General features: G+C 33.6%; 1 protein-coding gene across 12 annotated transcripts in view; it reads left to right on the top strand.

Annotated features, from left to right (window-relative positions):
- Fchsd2 (FCH and double SH3 domains 2) overlaps nucleotides 1-12,757 on the top strand; it is a 311,736-nt gene that overhangs the window by 151,743 nt on the left and 147,236 nt on the right. For 9 of the 12 annotated variants that reach the window (XM_087211911.1, XM_087211917.1, XM_087211914.1 and 6 more), the window contains 3 exons: nucleotides 4,836-4,969; nucleotides 8,831-8,885; nucleotides 9,743-9,871. In XM_087211911.1, the coding sequence (XP_087068037.1) occupies nucleotides 4,836-4,969; nucleotides 8,831-8,885; nucleotides 9,743-9,871 (318 nt within the window). The remainder of the gene's footprint in view (nucleotides 1-4,835; nucleotides 4,970-8,830; nucleotides 8,886-9,742; nucleotides 9,872-12,757) is intronic. The other 3 variants (XM_087211912.1, XM_087211918.1, XM_087211919.1) reach the window with 1 other exon arrangement.

The raw sequence follows: 12,757 nt of genomic DNA, 5'->3' as shown, positions 1-12,757 counted from the left end.
TCAGTAAACACTTAGAAATCACTTTAATATATAACAAAAATGGAGAACATCATGATGAAAGTTTTAAAAGTAGAAATCTGTTAATACTTTAGTAAATATTAGAGTAAGAAAAATAATGTCTCAGAAGGCATCCAGTGTTTTGATTCTGGTTGTCATTTGGATTTTCAGGAAAAATTTTAAAAACTAATCTTTGTTTGCCAAATATGATTGAAGTAGCATGAAATTAATATGTTATGTGTATGTGTATATATAAAATTTTAATTATCTGTAGCATTCACTTAATATCATTTGGTTTAAACATATTTGCATAAGAATGCCTATGACTTATCATCACTGTTATTATTTGTTTCAAAGTAAACATGGTGAACAAACTGTGTGACCAGTGATGGATTTCAAGTTGGAAGAAAATGTACATTTGTGTGTGTGTGTGTGTGTGTGTGTGTGTGTGTGTGTGTGTCTGTCCAATTATGCAGAAAAAGGAGTGGAAAGTAGGAGCAGAGAATTAATACTAGTAAAACTTTCTAACAGGAAGAAAATACTGTTTCAATTGCCAGTGCATTTATCAAATCTAGTTGAATTACTGGAAAGTTCCCCCTTTTTTCACTAAGATCTGAGGAAGTAGGGTGAAAGAAAGGCACTGTGGGTAAGGGGGAGTAAAAATTATCAAGATGTGATATTACCAGTTCCCCAAGATGAATGTAATTATTATGTAGCACAAATATATGCTAATAAAACATTGTTTCAAAAAGAATTTTCCTCTGTCTGATATTTTTCCATTGGTGAAATAGTTTTAGACCTGAATTTAACTAACATTCTTGGGCAAAGAATGTTTGTTGAGGCTTAACAATTTTCTTATCTGTGTATTAACTTTTTTATATTATAGCTGATAATACTGGTGTTTATGTTCCATCTAGGCAGTTGTTGAACACCTAAGTACATATTGGGGATACCTATCAGGACTCTGGGATTGCAAATGACAAAGTTGTTTCAAACTGGCTTCAGCCAAAAAGAGAATATATTAATTTATATAACTCAATTCCGGAACTTCAGTCATAGGCAGATCCAGAAGCTCAGTTGATAGTTTTAGAAATCATTCTTTTCTTTCCTGCTGTTCGTTAGCTCTGTTTTCTCCAGTGACTTTATTGTTTAGCAACTTTCTCTATATTGTGGTCTTCAAAGTGCCAGATTTATAAGTCTGAGATTTATAAATCTCACTTACAGAGTTTCCATTTCCCCAAAAGTTTCAGTAAAACTACCAAAATTGTTTTCAGTAATGGCTACATCATTTTTGCATTCCCCCCAGCAGTTTACAGAGGTTCGAGTTTCTCTATAACTTTCCCAATACTTGTTGTCTTTTGGGATTGGGGGCTGGCTAAAATAATAGCCACCCTGTTAAGTGTAAGATATTTCATGATTTTCCTGATGGTTAGTGATATTAAGCAATTTTTCTTCCATTAGCATCTTAATTTTATAATTCTATATTTTTTATTACCATACAGATTTCAGTGTCCATTTATTCCATTACCTTGAATTAGTTATTTTATTATTCCCCAGATCTTTTTATGTAATTTATTTATTTATTTTTTAATGTTTACAGTACATAAAGATCACATTTATCATGGGGAATTTGTACATGTACATATCTCATCTTAATTCTTTTTTTGTTCCCTCTCCCTCCCCTCACTCTAACCAACTCTTCTTCCTTCACCCATTTGCAAAAGCTGTATTTCCATTTTTTCCCTTCAATTCTTTTTTCCTTTAAATCCCTTTTCTCTTCCGTCACTCCCCCTCCTCCACCTCTTGTTCCCCTTTCTATTTGAAAAACGTTCTTCCTGATTCCTAATATCTATCCTCTGTTTTGTTCCTTAGTTATACTTTTGGTTTTTCACACAACAGAAGCAGTGTAATACTTGTGTGTAAAACTTGTGTGTCTTATTTATTTCACTTAAGATTATGGTCTTGCTGGGCTGGGGATTTAGCTCAGTGGTTCCGGCACCTGCCTCCAAAGCGCAAGGTCCCGAGTTTGATCCCCATACCAAAAAAAAAAAAGATTATGGTCTTGCTGAGTGTGGTAGCACACATCTGTAATCCCAGCACTTGGAAGACTGAGACAGGAAGATCACCATGAGTGCAAGGCCAGCCTAAAATATGTAGTGAGACCTTGTCTCAAAAAAAAAAAAAAATGGTATTGAAGAGCATCCTTTACCTAAAAATGCCTCAAATTTTTCCTTCTTTATGGCAGAGTAGTAACCCATTGTATATAAATACCACATTTTCTTTATCCATTCATCTGTTGATGGGCATCTAGGCTGTTTCTAAGATTTACGTATTATAAATTGTGCTGCTAAAAATACAGGTATGCATTTATCTCTGAGATATGATAACTTTTAACTGTTTTGGGAAGATACCTAGAAAGGCAGCCTATTTGCCAAATTTTGTTCCAAATTAATTTTAAAGTCTTGTCTTGAATTAGCATTTGACTCTATATCATGAACAATATAAAAATCTCCTGACAATACAATTCTGTTTACCTTCCTATTATGACTTCTATTGCTGTTACACCTTTTAACTCTGTTTATACTGCCTTTATATTGCATTTTGTATTTTTTCTGTATTTCCACACTTTCCTCTAAATTCTTTAGTCTGAATATTTTCCAATGATATTCTGTTCTTTTATTTTTAATCTATTTTCAAAATTCATCTTTTGGATCTTAATATATTTTTTCAGTTCTAGAATTTTTATCTGACTTTATTTTGGGGGGATTGTTATCTGACTTTTAAAAAATATCCTCCATATTTGGGGTGCAATTCTCCATGGTTTTCCTTTTTTCTCTTAAACATGTTACAACCTAACCTGTTTCATAATTTCACTATCAGAATCACTATAGGCTTGTTTTTATTGTCTACCGTTTTTCTTGTTTTTTGTTATTTAGATCTGCATTAGTGTGCTTCACAGTACTGGAGATTGTGGATAAAATTTGTGGAGAATCTGCAAGATGTTTCTAAAGAGGATGAACTTAGGCAGGCAGGTAGAATGTTAGACCTTTATCTTGTTAAGGTATGGCTTTTTAAGAGCTGATCATATTTACTTCTGCAATCTTAACTGAAAGTAGAGGGTGCTTACTAAGATCTTTCTACTCAGACAAGACTTGGACTCACCCCATACATGCCTACTAGAAATCAACTAATAACTCAGGAGGAACTTGAATACTAATTTTTGGACTTGCTCCTTTACAGTACTCTTCTTTCTAGATCATTGCCTTGCAAGTTACTGCTCTTTTGGCATCACTGAACCCCAAATTCTGTTTCCAAATAGAATACCACTTTCTATTTATATCCTCTTACTTTGTGCCATGATTCAACAGATGCTCTGGGTGGGGGAACATCAGGTTTTGTGTGCTCCCCTAGTTGTACCCACCTTGTCCCAGGTCTCTTAGTTCCATAAGTCTAGTGTATGCTATGTCCAACTTTTATACTTTCCAGTCTATGGGGAGGTATTTTGATCAAGTTGTTTTGTCATATTTCATAACCAATTTTGACTTAAAATGCTGCCTCTATAATAATTTAAAGTTCATGTCCTGTTTTTTTTTGTTTTATTTTTTTGGAGACAAGGTCTCTCTGTGTAGTTCAGTTGGTCTTGAACTCAACACAGTTTTCCTACCACAACCTCCTGAGTTCTGGGATTATAGGTGTGTGCCACCATACCTGGAAAAGTTCATGTTCTTTTATAAATTTCTTCAGTTTAGGCTGTTTTCTTTCATAATACTTGAAAATACAGACATACCACTATTAGGAAATACCTGATACTATAATTAAAATTATGTGAGATTATAATGAGAATTATACTGAAGCCTTTTCCAGAACTTTCTTTATATGCTAACATTTGCTTATAAATTGAAAGAAAATAAGAGCCACAATAATCTAAGGCATTTTGCCATTATTGTATTTACTTAGCCATGCCTTTGTCTATATATTTCTCGTTATACTAGAGCTTACTGCCTTCCCTTGAAGTAATTGTGATCAGGGCTTAGGGTTATATAGCTCAGTGGTAGAGTATATGCTTAGCATGTGTCAGGCTCTGGATTTGATTTGTAGCAACACACACACACACACACACACGGAGTAGAGAGAAAAAAATTATGACTAATTCTTTTTATATAACATTTGTATAACATTTTAGAGTTCACAAACTGCCACTACAACTTTTATAGTCTCATTTGATTTTCATAATTCTGATAGCTATGTAAGTATTATTTTATGAATGATGAAACAGGCCAAAAAATATTAGAGCTTTAGGTAGAAAATAGCAGAACAGAAACTTGAATATATTACTTTCTAATTTGAAATTCTAAATAATCTTTTAAATACACTTGAAGTTTAATATTTAAGAAGGTTTACAGAAAATATACAACTCCTTTACCTTAGGAGAAATGAAGGATCATTTCTTACTCCTTTTATCTTAGCATTTGTACTAGGGATTTTGAGATTATGAAGGAACACAGAATTACTTGTTCTTTTGCCTTTATTGCCATGATATCTACAATAGCAAGAGTCTTTTAGGGTTGCTCTTCTTATGCCTTACCTTAATGTCAGTCATCAGCAGTAGTTATTTCTCAAAGGATGATTGTTAGGCAAACTGTGACACAATTTGATGCGGTGCTTGAGATGGACATACAGCTGTTCACCAGATTTTACTTTGCAATTCAAAAGACACTAAAAGTGCTGATTTTTCTGGATTTCCATCCTGAAGGCATTTTGCATGATCCTAAGGACAAAGTTATTTTCTTTAAGCCTGAAAACTAAAATTACAATAATTGCATCTTTGTATTTTACAGTGTGTGGACCAGTTAACAAAGATCCAAACTGAATTACAAGAGACAGTGAAAGATTTAGCTAAAGGCAAAAAGAAGTACTTTGAGACTGAACAGATGGCTCATGCAGTACGAGAGAAAGCTGACATCGAGTCAAAGTATGTGATTTAGCATTTCTGAGAAAATGATCGTACAAATAAATGTTATCTTTGCTGATGCTTTATTCTGCATTTGTACAGGGCATAGTCTTGTTCTTAGGTTGTATTGGTGTCTTTGGTTGTATGTTTGAACTACATAGTATACTTAATGATATTTTTCTTTTATATTAGCTGATTTTTACTCTGTTAATGCAGCAAAAAGTTAATATTGATCATTATATTGAATTTTGAAATATAATAATACCTCAGTTCACAAACGCTTCTGTTCACGATTTGGTTCACAAACAAAAGCATTTTGCAAAATTTTACTTCCATTCACAAACTCCACATAAGGTGACAGATATGACCACAGCTATCTTCCTCACTCAAACCCAAATGCAGCTGTCTTCCCCAGAATTGTAAAACAAATTAAGTTTGTAGACCGAGATAGCACTATAGAAAGTAGAGGATCATTGTAATCACAGACTTGAAAGCTTATCCAAAGTCTAGTTAAAGTTGTTATGTTGTCGAGGATCAGGGTTTGAGAACCTAATTTTTATCATACTAGACTCTATATCAGTGATATTTGAAAATCCCTGTGACCTCAGGATTCCACTGAAGGATTGTGGACATATTAAGTGAATTAAACTATTTTTATATAGAAATTCTGTCCCCAACACTTTACATGAAATTCTAGCTCATTTGTTCATTCATTCATTCATGTATCGTACTAGGGATTGAAGTCAGGGCCTTAGTATTGAACTACATCCCAAGCCATTCTATTTATTTTTGAGACAGGATCATGCTAAATTTCCCAGGCTGGGCTCAAGCTTACAATCTTGCTACCTCAGCCTCCCAGAGTACTGGGATTATAGGTGTGCACCACCACATGCAGCTTCATATATATATATTTTTAGTGTATGCTTCAGAGATTGTGTCAATTTCAATTTCAGTATATGAGAATTACAATCCTTTATTTTGAGAATAATGAAGAAAAGAAGGAACTGGCAGTTGGTAGTAAGAGATATATACAAGTGATGGAGATTTTTTATAATGACAACTTCAGGGAATCTGATAAAAAGTTAGACTAAAAGAAACCAGTGTTATAGAACTGTACTCTAAAGAGGTCTATGAGGAGGAGAGTTGAGGCTTCTGTTCAGTGCTTTGACTGATGCAAAAATCTAGGCTGGAGTCCTAAACATGAAATCAGAGTGCTTTGGGCACTTGAGCAAACAGTCCATGTTGGTGGGTGGGCCTTCTAACACATTTTTTTATCTGCAGGAAACAAGCAATTTCAAAGGTATCTTGTAAAAATTCAGGGCCTCCTGGAAAGTTTATGTAGAATAAAGGGATAGCAAATGAATACTCATCAAGTGCTTGATGTTATTTAACATTTTCCTAGTTTTGTTTATTTTTTTGTTTTAATTTTTGAGCAGTTTCTATACTTTCATAGGGTAATCAATCCTATCTTTGCTGAAGATCCCATCTTCTTCTGAAGTTTTTAGATTAGGAGATCTCACTAGGAGATACTGCCATTGCAGTTTTTAAGAACTTGTTTTTTAAACTCACAGGGATTTCAGAATATAAAATTGACAGATTTATAGGTATGTTTAAATACGTTATTCAGCCACGGTCCACAGGGTGAAAATGAGGACAGTGGTGGATATTTTTGTCTGAATTTGACAGGGTCTTCTTCACAAAGCTGATCACAAGGAAGAGCTTTCTAATATGGCCCAAATTCATAGTGAGACATTTTACTTCAGTGTTTCACTTCTCTAGAAAATTAATTCAACTGCAGAGTAAGAAATGCCTCTATATTTTAACTCCTTCACTAAAGATTAATTGAGTAATTATATTGGGTACTACGGGTACTGAGATAAGTAAGGTAAACTTTGTGCCTTCAAGGAATTTGGAACCAGAATTGGGAAATATGTCTAAAAGTAATTTTATTATGTGTTTATTCACAGTACAGCCATTCTGCTAGTCACCATTTTTTAGTAGTAATATGAAAACAGTTACAAAAGCATAGAAAGTGGAGAGATTTATTTTGCCTAATGATAAGGGAATCTTTTATAGAAGTAAAATTTGGATAGAATCTCTAAAAATGACTGATTTTCCTAAGTAGAGAGAGGAAGATCAGGAAGGTGGCCTGAAAATGGGACTACATGTAGTCTTGATAGACAGTAGGAGAAACCATAGGAAGAAGTGGGATATATAGCTTTAATAAGATGATAAGTTTTATTTTGGATGTATAGGTTCTGGAGAGCCTGGGAGAGTTAGCATGGTTTTGTTTTCTAGGTAGTCAGATAACTTCTCTTACATAAGAATTTAGGACTGAGGATCTCACTTTGGGAGTCATTTGCCCATCAGCTTGTAGTTACAGATATATAGTTATATATACAACAAGATGTGACATTAAGTTGGAAACCCAAGGACCATTAACATTTGAAATGTAGGTAGTAAAAAGTAGTATACAATATGGTTCATTATTCATATAGTGCATGATTTATGAAAAATCTATCTTATTTTTTTCTAGAGTTTAGTCTTTAAGGACAGTTACTCTCTTATTCTGTCACTAATACTTACCTTAATACCACAAGAGAAATATATGCAGATTAGCAAGTGAAGCAGAAGCCAGAAACTTTAAACCTTATATTGGAAGATCTAGATTCAACTCAGATTATTTGGATAATGACTATATTACAAAGGAAACTGGTAATATCTCGAACACATTCTGTTTAACCCTAATAGGCACTCTCAAATTGTAAAGTTTGTAGCCTTTGCTTTTCTAGATCAAGTTGAATAGAAATGTGAGTAATAAACAAACAGAAAACCTCATGAAATATGAATATAACAAGGTAGGAATATCTTATCTTTTTTTTTTTTTTTTTTTTTTTTTTTTTACAGCAGGGAGAGTTGGGATGCATGTGTGTTCATCCCAAAATGTTCTCTGTCCTATTAAAAAGATAAGAGTTTCCTCTTCATATTGGCTGTGCAGAGACTGGCTATTCCACATTCCAATTCCAAGTAGTCTGCAACTGTACTTCATATTAAAGCATAGCTAAGCACATGCATTGAGTTCTCCCATGGCGCTCACTGTGACACCACAGTTAAGACAAACATTGCAGCTTCAGAAAATCACTCATCATGGAAGTGTTGCTTGTTCCTTAGCATCTGCTTGTTGACTTTGTCTGCATAGTTATTTTTAGTTGTGTGAGTAAACATATTTTTACTACTTCTTGTTTGATTAACGAGATCAGGGAGATAATACCAGAGCAGGAGATTATGAAATAGAGAAAACAAAATTAGAGTCCAGGAACCTTTTCAGTAGGTTCAGAATACCTTTAGGAGTCCAAGGGCATACAGGCAGGTTCCCAGACACAAAGAACTTTTAGTGGAGGGAATAACAAGAGTAAAGGACTTCGTAGGGCCTCAAATGTTCTAATGTTGTTACACGCTGTCATATGCAGCTCTGAAAAACTACTAATCCTTGCCCCCTTAGGTTGATTGTTCCCTGGGTTCCAAGTAACTTTACAAGAACTAAAGTGTGTGAAATTTTATGATACTGGGAATAAACTGTAGTTTGATGACTCTTGTTTATTAGGGAATACCTTAGTGTAATTTAATTTTTTATTTGTCAAATTATATTTCTTTTTCATTGAGGATATTTTAATTGTGTGAATCCCAATATTTTTTAACTTTACCATAATATTATGTTCTTCCTATACTAAAATAAATGCCAATAAACATTGCTCTTGGTTTACCAATTTTTGGTTTGTTTTAGAGCAGTGTCTTGAAAAAGAGTCATTAAAATATTAGTAGTTTTATTGTCATGTTTATAATTTATAAATTTTATTAAACATTTTATTTATTTTATTGTAGGTCTAAACTTAGTCTTTTTCAATCAAGAATCAGTTTACAGAAGGCAAGTGTAAAGGTGAGTTTTTGAAAGGTGTATTACACAACTGAGAAACCTCTTAGCTTATAAAATAAAGAATTGGATATTTCAACGTTGTAAGTGGGTTAGTTCTACCTTAGAAAAGCATTTTTAAGGTTTTAACTCTGGAAGAAACCTTCCTTCCCTATTCATGGGGGTTTTTTACCCAGGTGTTAAAATTTTGGTATTAAAATTTTGTTAAACCTTGCTTTAAGAATGTTTCCCTGCCATACATGTTCAGTAGCCTGTGTGTTTCACTCTTAGTCCAAGAGACATAGTGCAGGGGCATCAGGAAGCCCTACAGGATCATTGCATCCAGACTTAGATGCCTCAGCAGGTCTTCTGGACTAGTGCAAGTGAGTTTTCCTGTCAAAGCTTCAAGCTGTGTAATATTGGATAAATGAGCTTAGTGATTTAGTTTTGATGCCAGGTTCCCCACCAACTGGCAGTTCTCCTGGCATGTTGGGAGTGTTGGTTTTTTAAAATCTATTTTCTAACTCCATTAGAGTTGCCCATGTCTTCAAAGATACTTAATTTTTTTTAAATTCCCAACTGAACAAAATGAGCATAACATTTTGAAGTTCTCTAGAAAGCTTTGAAAGTATGTTAATAACTGCCAAAATGTAAGTTATTTACATCCCTCAAGTGTAAATAACAAAATATTTGAAAATGCTCTTCCCATGTATCCAGTCAGTTTTTTTCCTTAATAGTGATGGATAATTTTATATGCATATAAATGTTTTTTCCACTTAGTTATCTTTACTCTTGGTGGGGAGCCACTAATTGCCAACTAAGAGTAGTAGTCTTCTGTGTTTTGCAGTGTGATGTCACTTTATTTTTCTTTTACTCTGTTTTAGTTAAAAGCCCGGCGATCTGAGTGTAATTCAAAAGCTACTCATGCAAGGAATGATTATCTTCTTACTCTAGCAGCAGCAAATGCACATCAGGATCGCTACTATCAAACAGATTTAGTTAATGTTATGAAGGTAATACAGTTGTAATATCTCTGGTAATTTTACTTCATTAAAAAAACAACTCATGAGCTGGGTGTGAGGTATACAGGATTGAGTCTATTGAATAGTAGCAAGGCTATTTTATATTGGTATTGTTTGAGTAACTTCTGTTTCAGACAATTTGGAATCAAACATTTAGTATAAGAAAATGTTTAAAGCCGAATCATAATAAAATATTGTTTTACTACTTAGCCACAGCAAATATTTGCTGTAATATTAGAAAGATTATTGATATGTAAGATGAGATTGACATACTGTATAAGATGAGATATGGAAGCTCTTAATCTGGCAAGCTGCTTTTGCACCATTTCCTAAGATCTAGTTCATATGAGTCAATAAAATATTGAAGCTAGGCAGAATCTTCAATTGTCTTCTAGGCACAATCATCAGAGAAGGGCTAAGATTTCAGCATAGTTTTATCTTTTGTTAGGTTACCCTTATTTTCTGAAAAAGTATGTTTTTATTAAAAATATTTTAGTGTATCTCATAAGTAAGGTAAATTCTTTATCAACTGGAATTTTGGACATTAACCAGGTGGTTATTTGTAATTTTTTAAAAATGTTAGCTATTTTAAAATTTCGTAACTTTAATAGATGAAATTTTGCATTTGTGTTTGATGATTTTGAAATGTTTACAGGACAAACAATATCAGTGGTTATATGATGATGTCTCCACTTTGGGTATTACTCTGAAATGTAGATAGATTGGATTACAGTCTGTACTTGAACATCATGGTCTTTCCTCATCTATCCTGGATTTATTTTTAACTTTCACTGAAGTAAAGGGAGTGAGGTGAAGGAGAAGAAAACTGTTTTAGCACTTTGAATTCTGTTTCATTCTTGCCTTATTTCTCAAGAAATAAAACACTGGATTATTATGTCTTTCTCTTGTATTTTCAACGCACTCCTCTGAAATGTGTAGTTCTTAGTGACTATCCAATAAGCACATTGCTGCCATTGAATTGCTTGATTTAGGAGTCAGCAGTTGAGAATGGGATGCAGCTGGAGCAGGCATTCTTTTTCTCTCCAGAGGCTCTGGGAAAGAGATTAGCTCTGTCCAGAAACCACAAGTTCATTCCTTGAAAGTACGAGCAGGATATTTCCTGGAAGTTCCAGGGAAATACAGAGGTATTAAGAGGATGTCAAACTGGACTGAGAATTATTTTATTACAGAACTTTTTCCTTTCTTTTTATTTATTCCCTGAAATGCTCCTTTCCCTGAAATGTCCTGTTGTGACTTCTGCTGGTTTAAATACAGATTAAAATAGCAAAAGATGGGGAATTGTTTTGATATCCAGATAAGAAATCTTTGTACCTTTTCCCATGTGTTTGAACTAGAGATTTAGATGCTTGCTTATTAGGTGTTATATAATGCTTTGAACTTACAAGGACATATAAGTTCCGACAATGTGTACACTCAGTTTCAAGCAATGCATTTACTAAAGACTATTTTTAGCACAGCCTGTATTTAAAAAGTTGTAATTCTCTATGTCCTGTAAATGTTTATCATTAGATCAAAGCTGATAACTACAAGTTGAGTATCCCTTATCTGAAATGCTTGGGACTAGAACTGTTTCAGATGTTAGAGCATTTCATATTTTAGATTTTTTAGGCGAAGGATGCTCAATCTATGTATATGAATACTTGTAAATGTGCATTGTATTAGCAGAAGCAGAAGCAAAAACAAAATCCTAGACTGAGGGTATAGCTAAGTGGTAGAGTATGTACTTAGTCTGTGCAAGGCCCTGGGCTCAATCCTCAGAACCACAAAAATAAATAAATAATTAAATCCTCTGTTTTTCAGATTGAATCTACAACCAAAAAGATGGTTTTCAATAAACCAGGGAAGATCCATTATTTAGTTGTGCATGATGGTGTCCACCCATAATCCTAACTTCTCATAAGGCTGAGGAAGTAGAATCACAAGTTTAAATCCAGACTGTGCAATTTAGCAAGACTGTATTTGAAAATAAAATAGAAAAGGGCTAGGAATCTAGCTTGGTGGTAGAGCACTTGTCTAGCATTGTAAAAGGACGGGGTTCTATCTCCAGCATCACCCCACCCCCAAAATGATATATCATTTAGGGGATCTGTGCTTCTGTCCTTTAAAAACTGAGAAAACATATTCTCAGTTTTTTCATGTATAACCTTATTTTCTTCCTCGTGCTAATTCTATGGGCTGTAGTACTGGGAAGCTTCCATCAATCATATTGTTAGCTATTTAGTAAATTTCCATCACTGAATTGATAATGGTCCTTAGGTACTTTTCTTATAAATGTCTTTTTCTGAGTAGATGTTAAGGTGATGATGCCCTAGTTAGAATCTTTAAAAGTTACATAGATAGCTTAGAAGCAGGGATTTCATGCATCCATTCAGTCACTTAAGAGTATGCTAGCTACTGGACTAGGCCTTGAAAGAGGCAAAGACAAATAATATCACTATTTGTCCTCAATAAATGATATGTGTGATTATAAATCTATGTGAATGATTATAATTAGAATAATGAAATAATTTACTGCTAGAGGACTATGGTTAGTAATAATGTTATCTTTTTATTGCTTAATATTTCCCTGGTATTATCCTAATCTTTTAGATATTATTCTTATCATTATCCTGGTTATAGTTCATAGTTCATTTTTTAAGTAATTTCTAACCTATATGCTAATTTTTGACCTTTTGCAAATGAAATGAAATCTCAACTCTGGATGAATCTGTATTACCACTTTCTCTGTATTTATCTAAGTAGCAAGTAGTGCTGAAGAAAAATTTCAATAGAGCATATTCATGATCATAAATTAACAGTAAAACTAGTCCAAATAGGCCCTGAATAGAGTGCAGATATCCTATTGTATTTCCCTAG

Source organism: Heterocephalus glaber, unplaced genomic scaffold, assembly GCF_053883595.1.
Source record: "Heterocephalus glaber isolate CG9 unplaced genomic scaffold, H.glaber_assembly_v1.0 deba00001428, whole genome shotgun sequence".
NCBI lineage: Eukaryota > Metazoa > Chordata > Mammalia > Rodentia > Bathyergidae > Heterocephalus > Heterocephalus glaber.
Note: the sequence above shows the minus strand (reverse complement) of the source record. Positions and strands in the feature narration are given on the sequence as shown.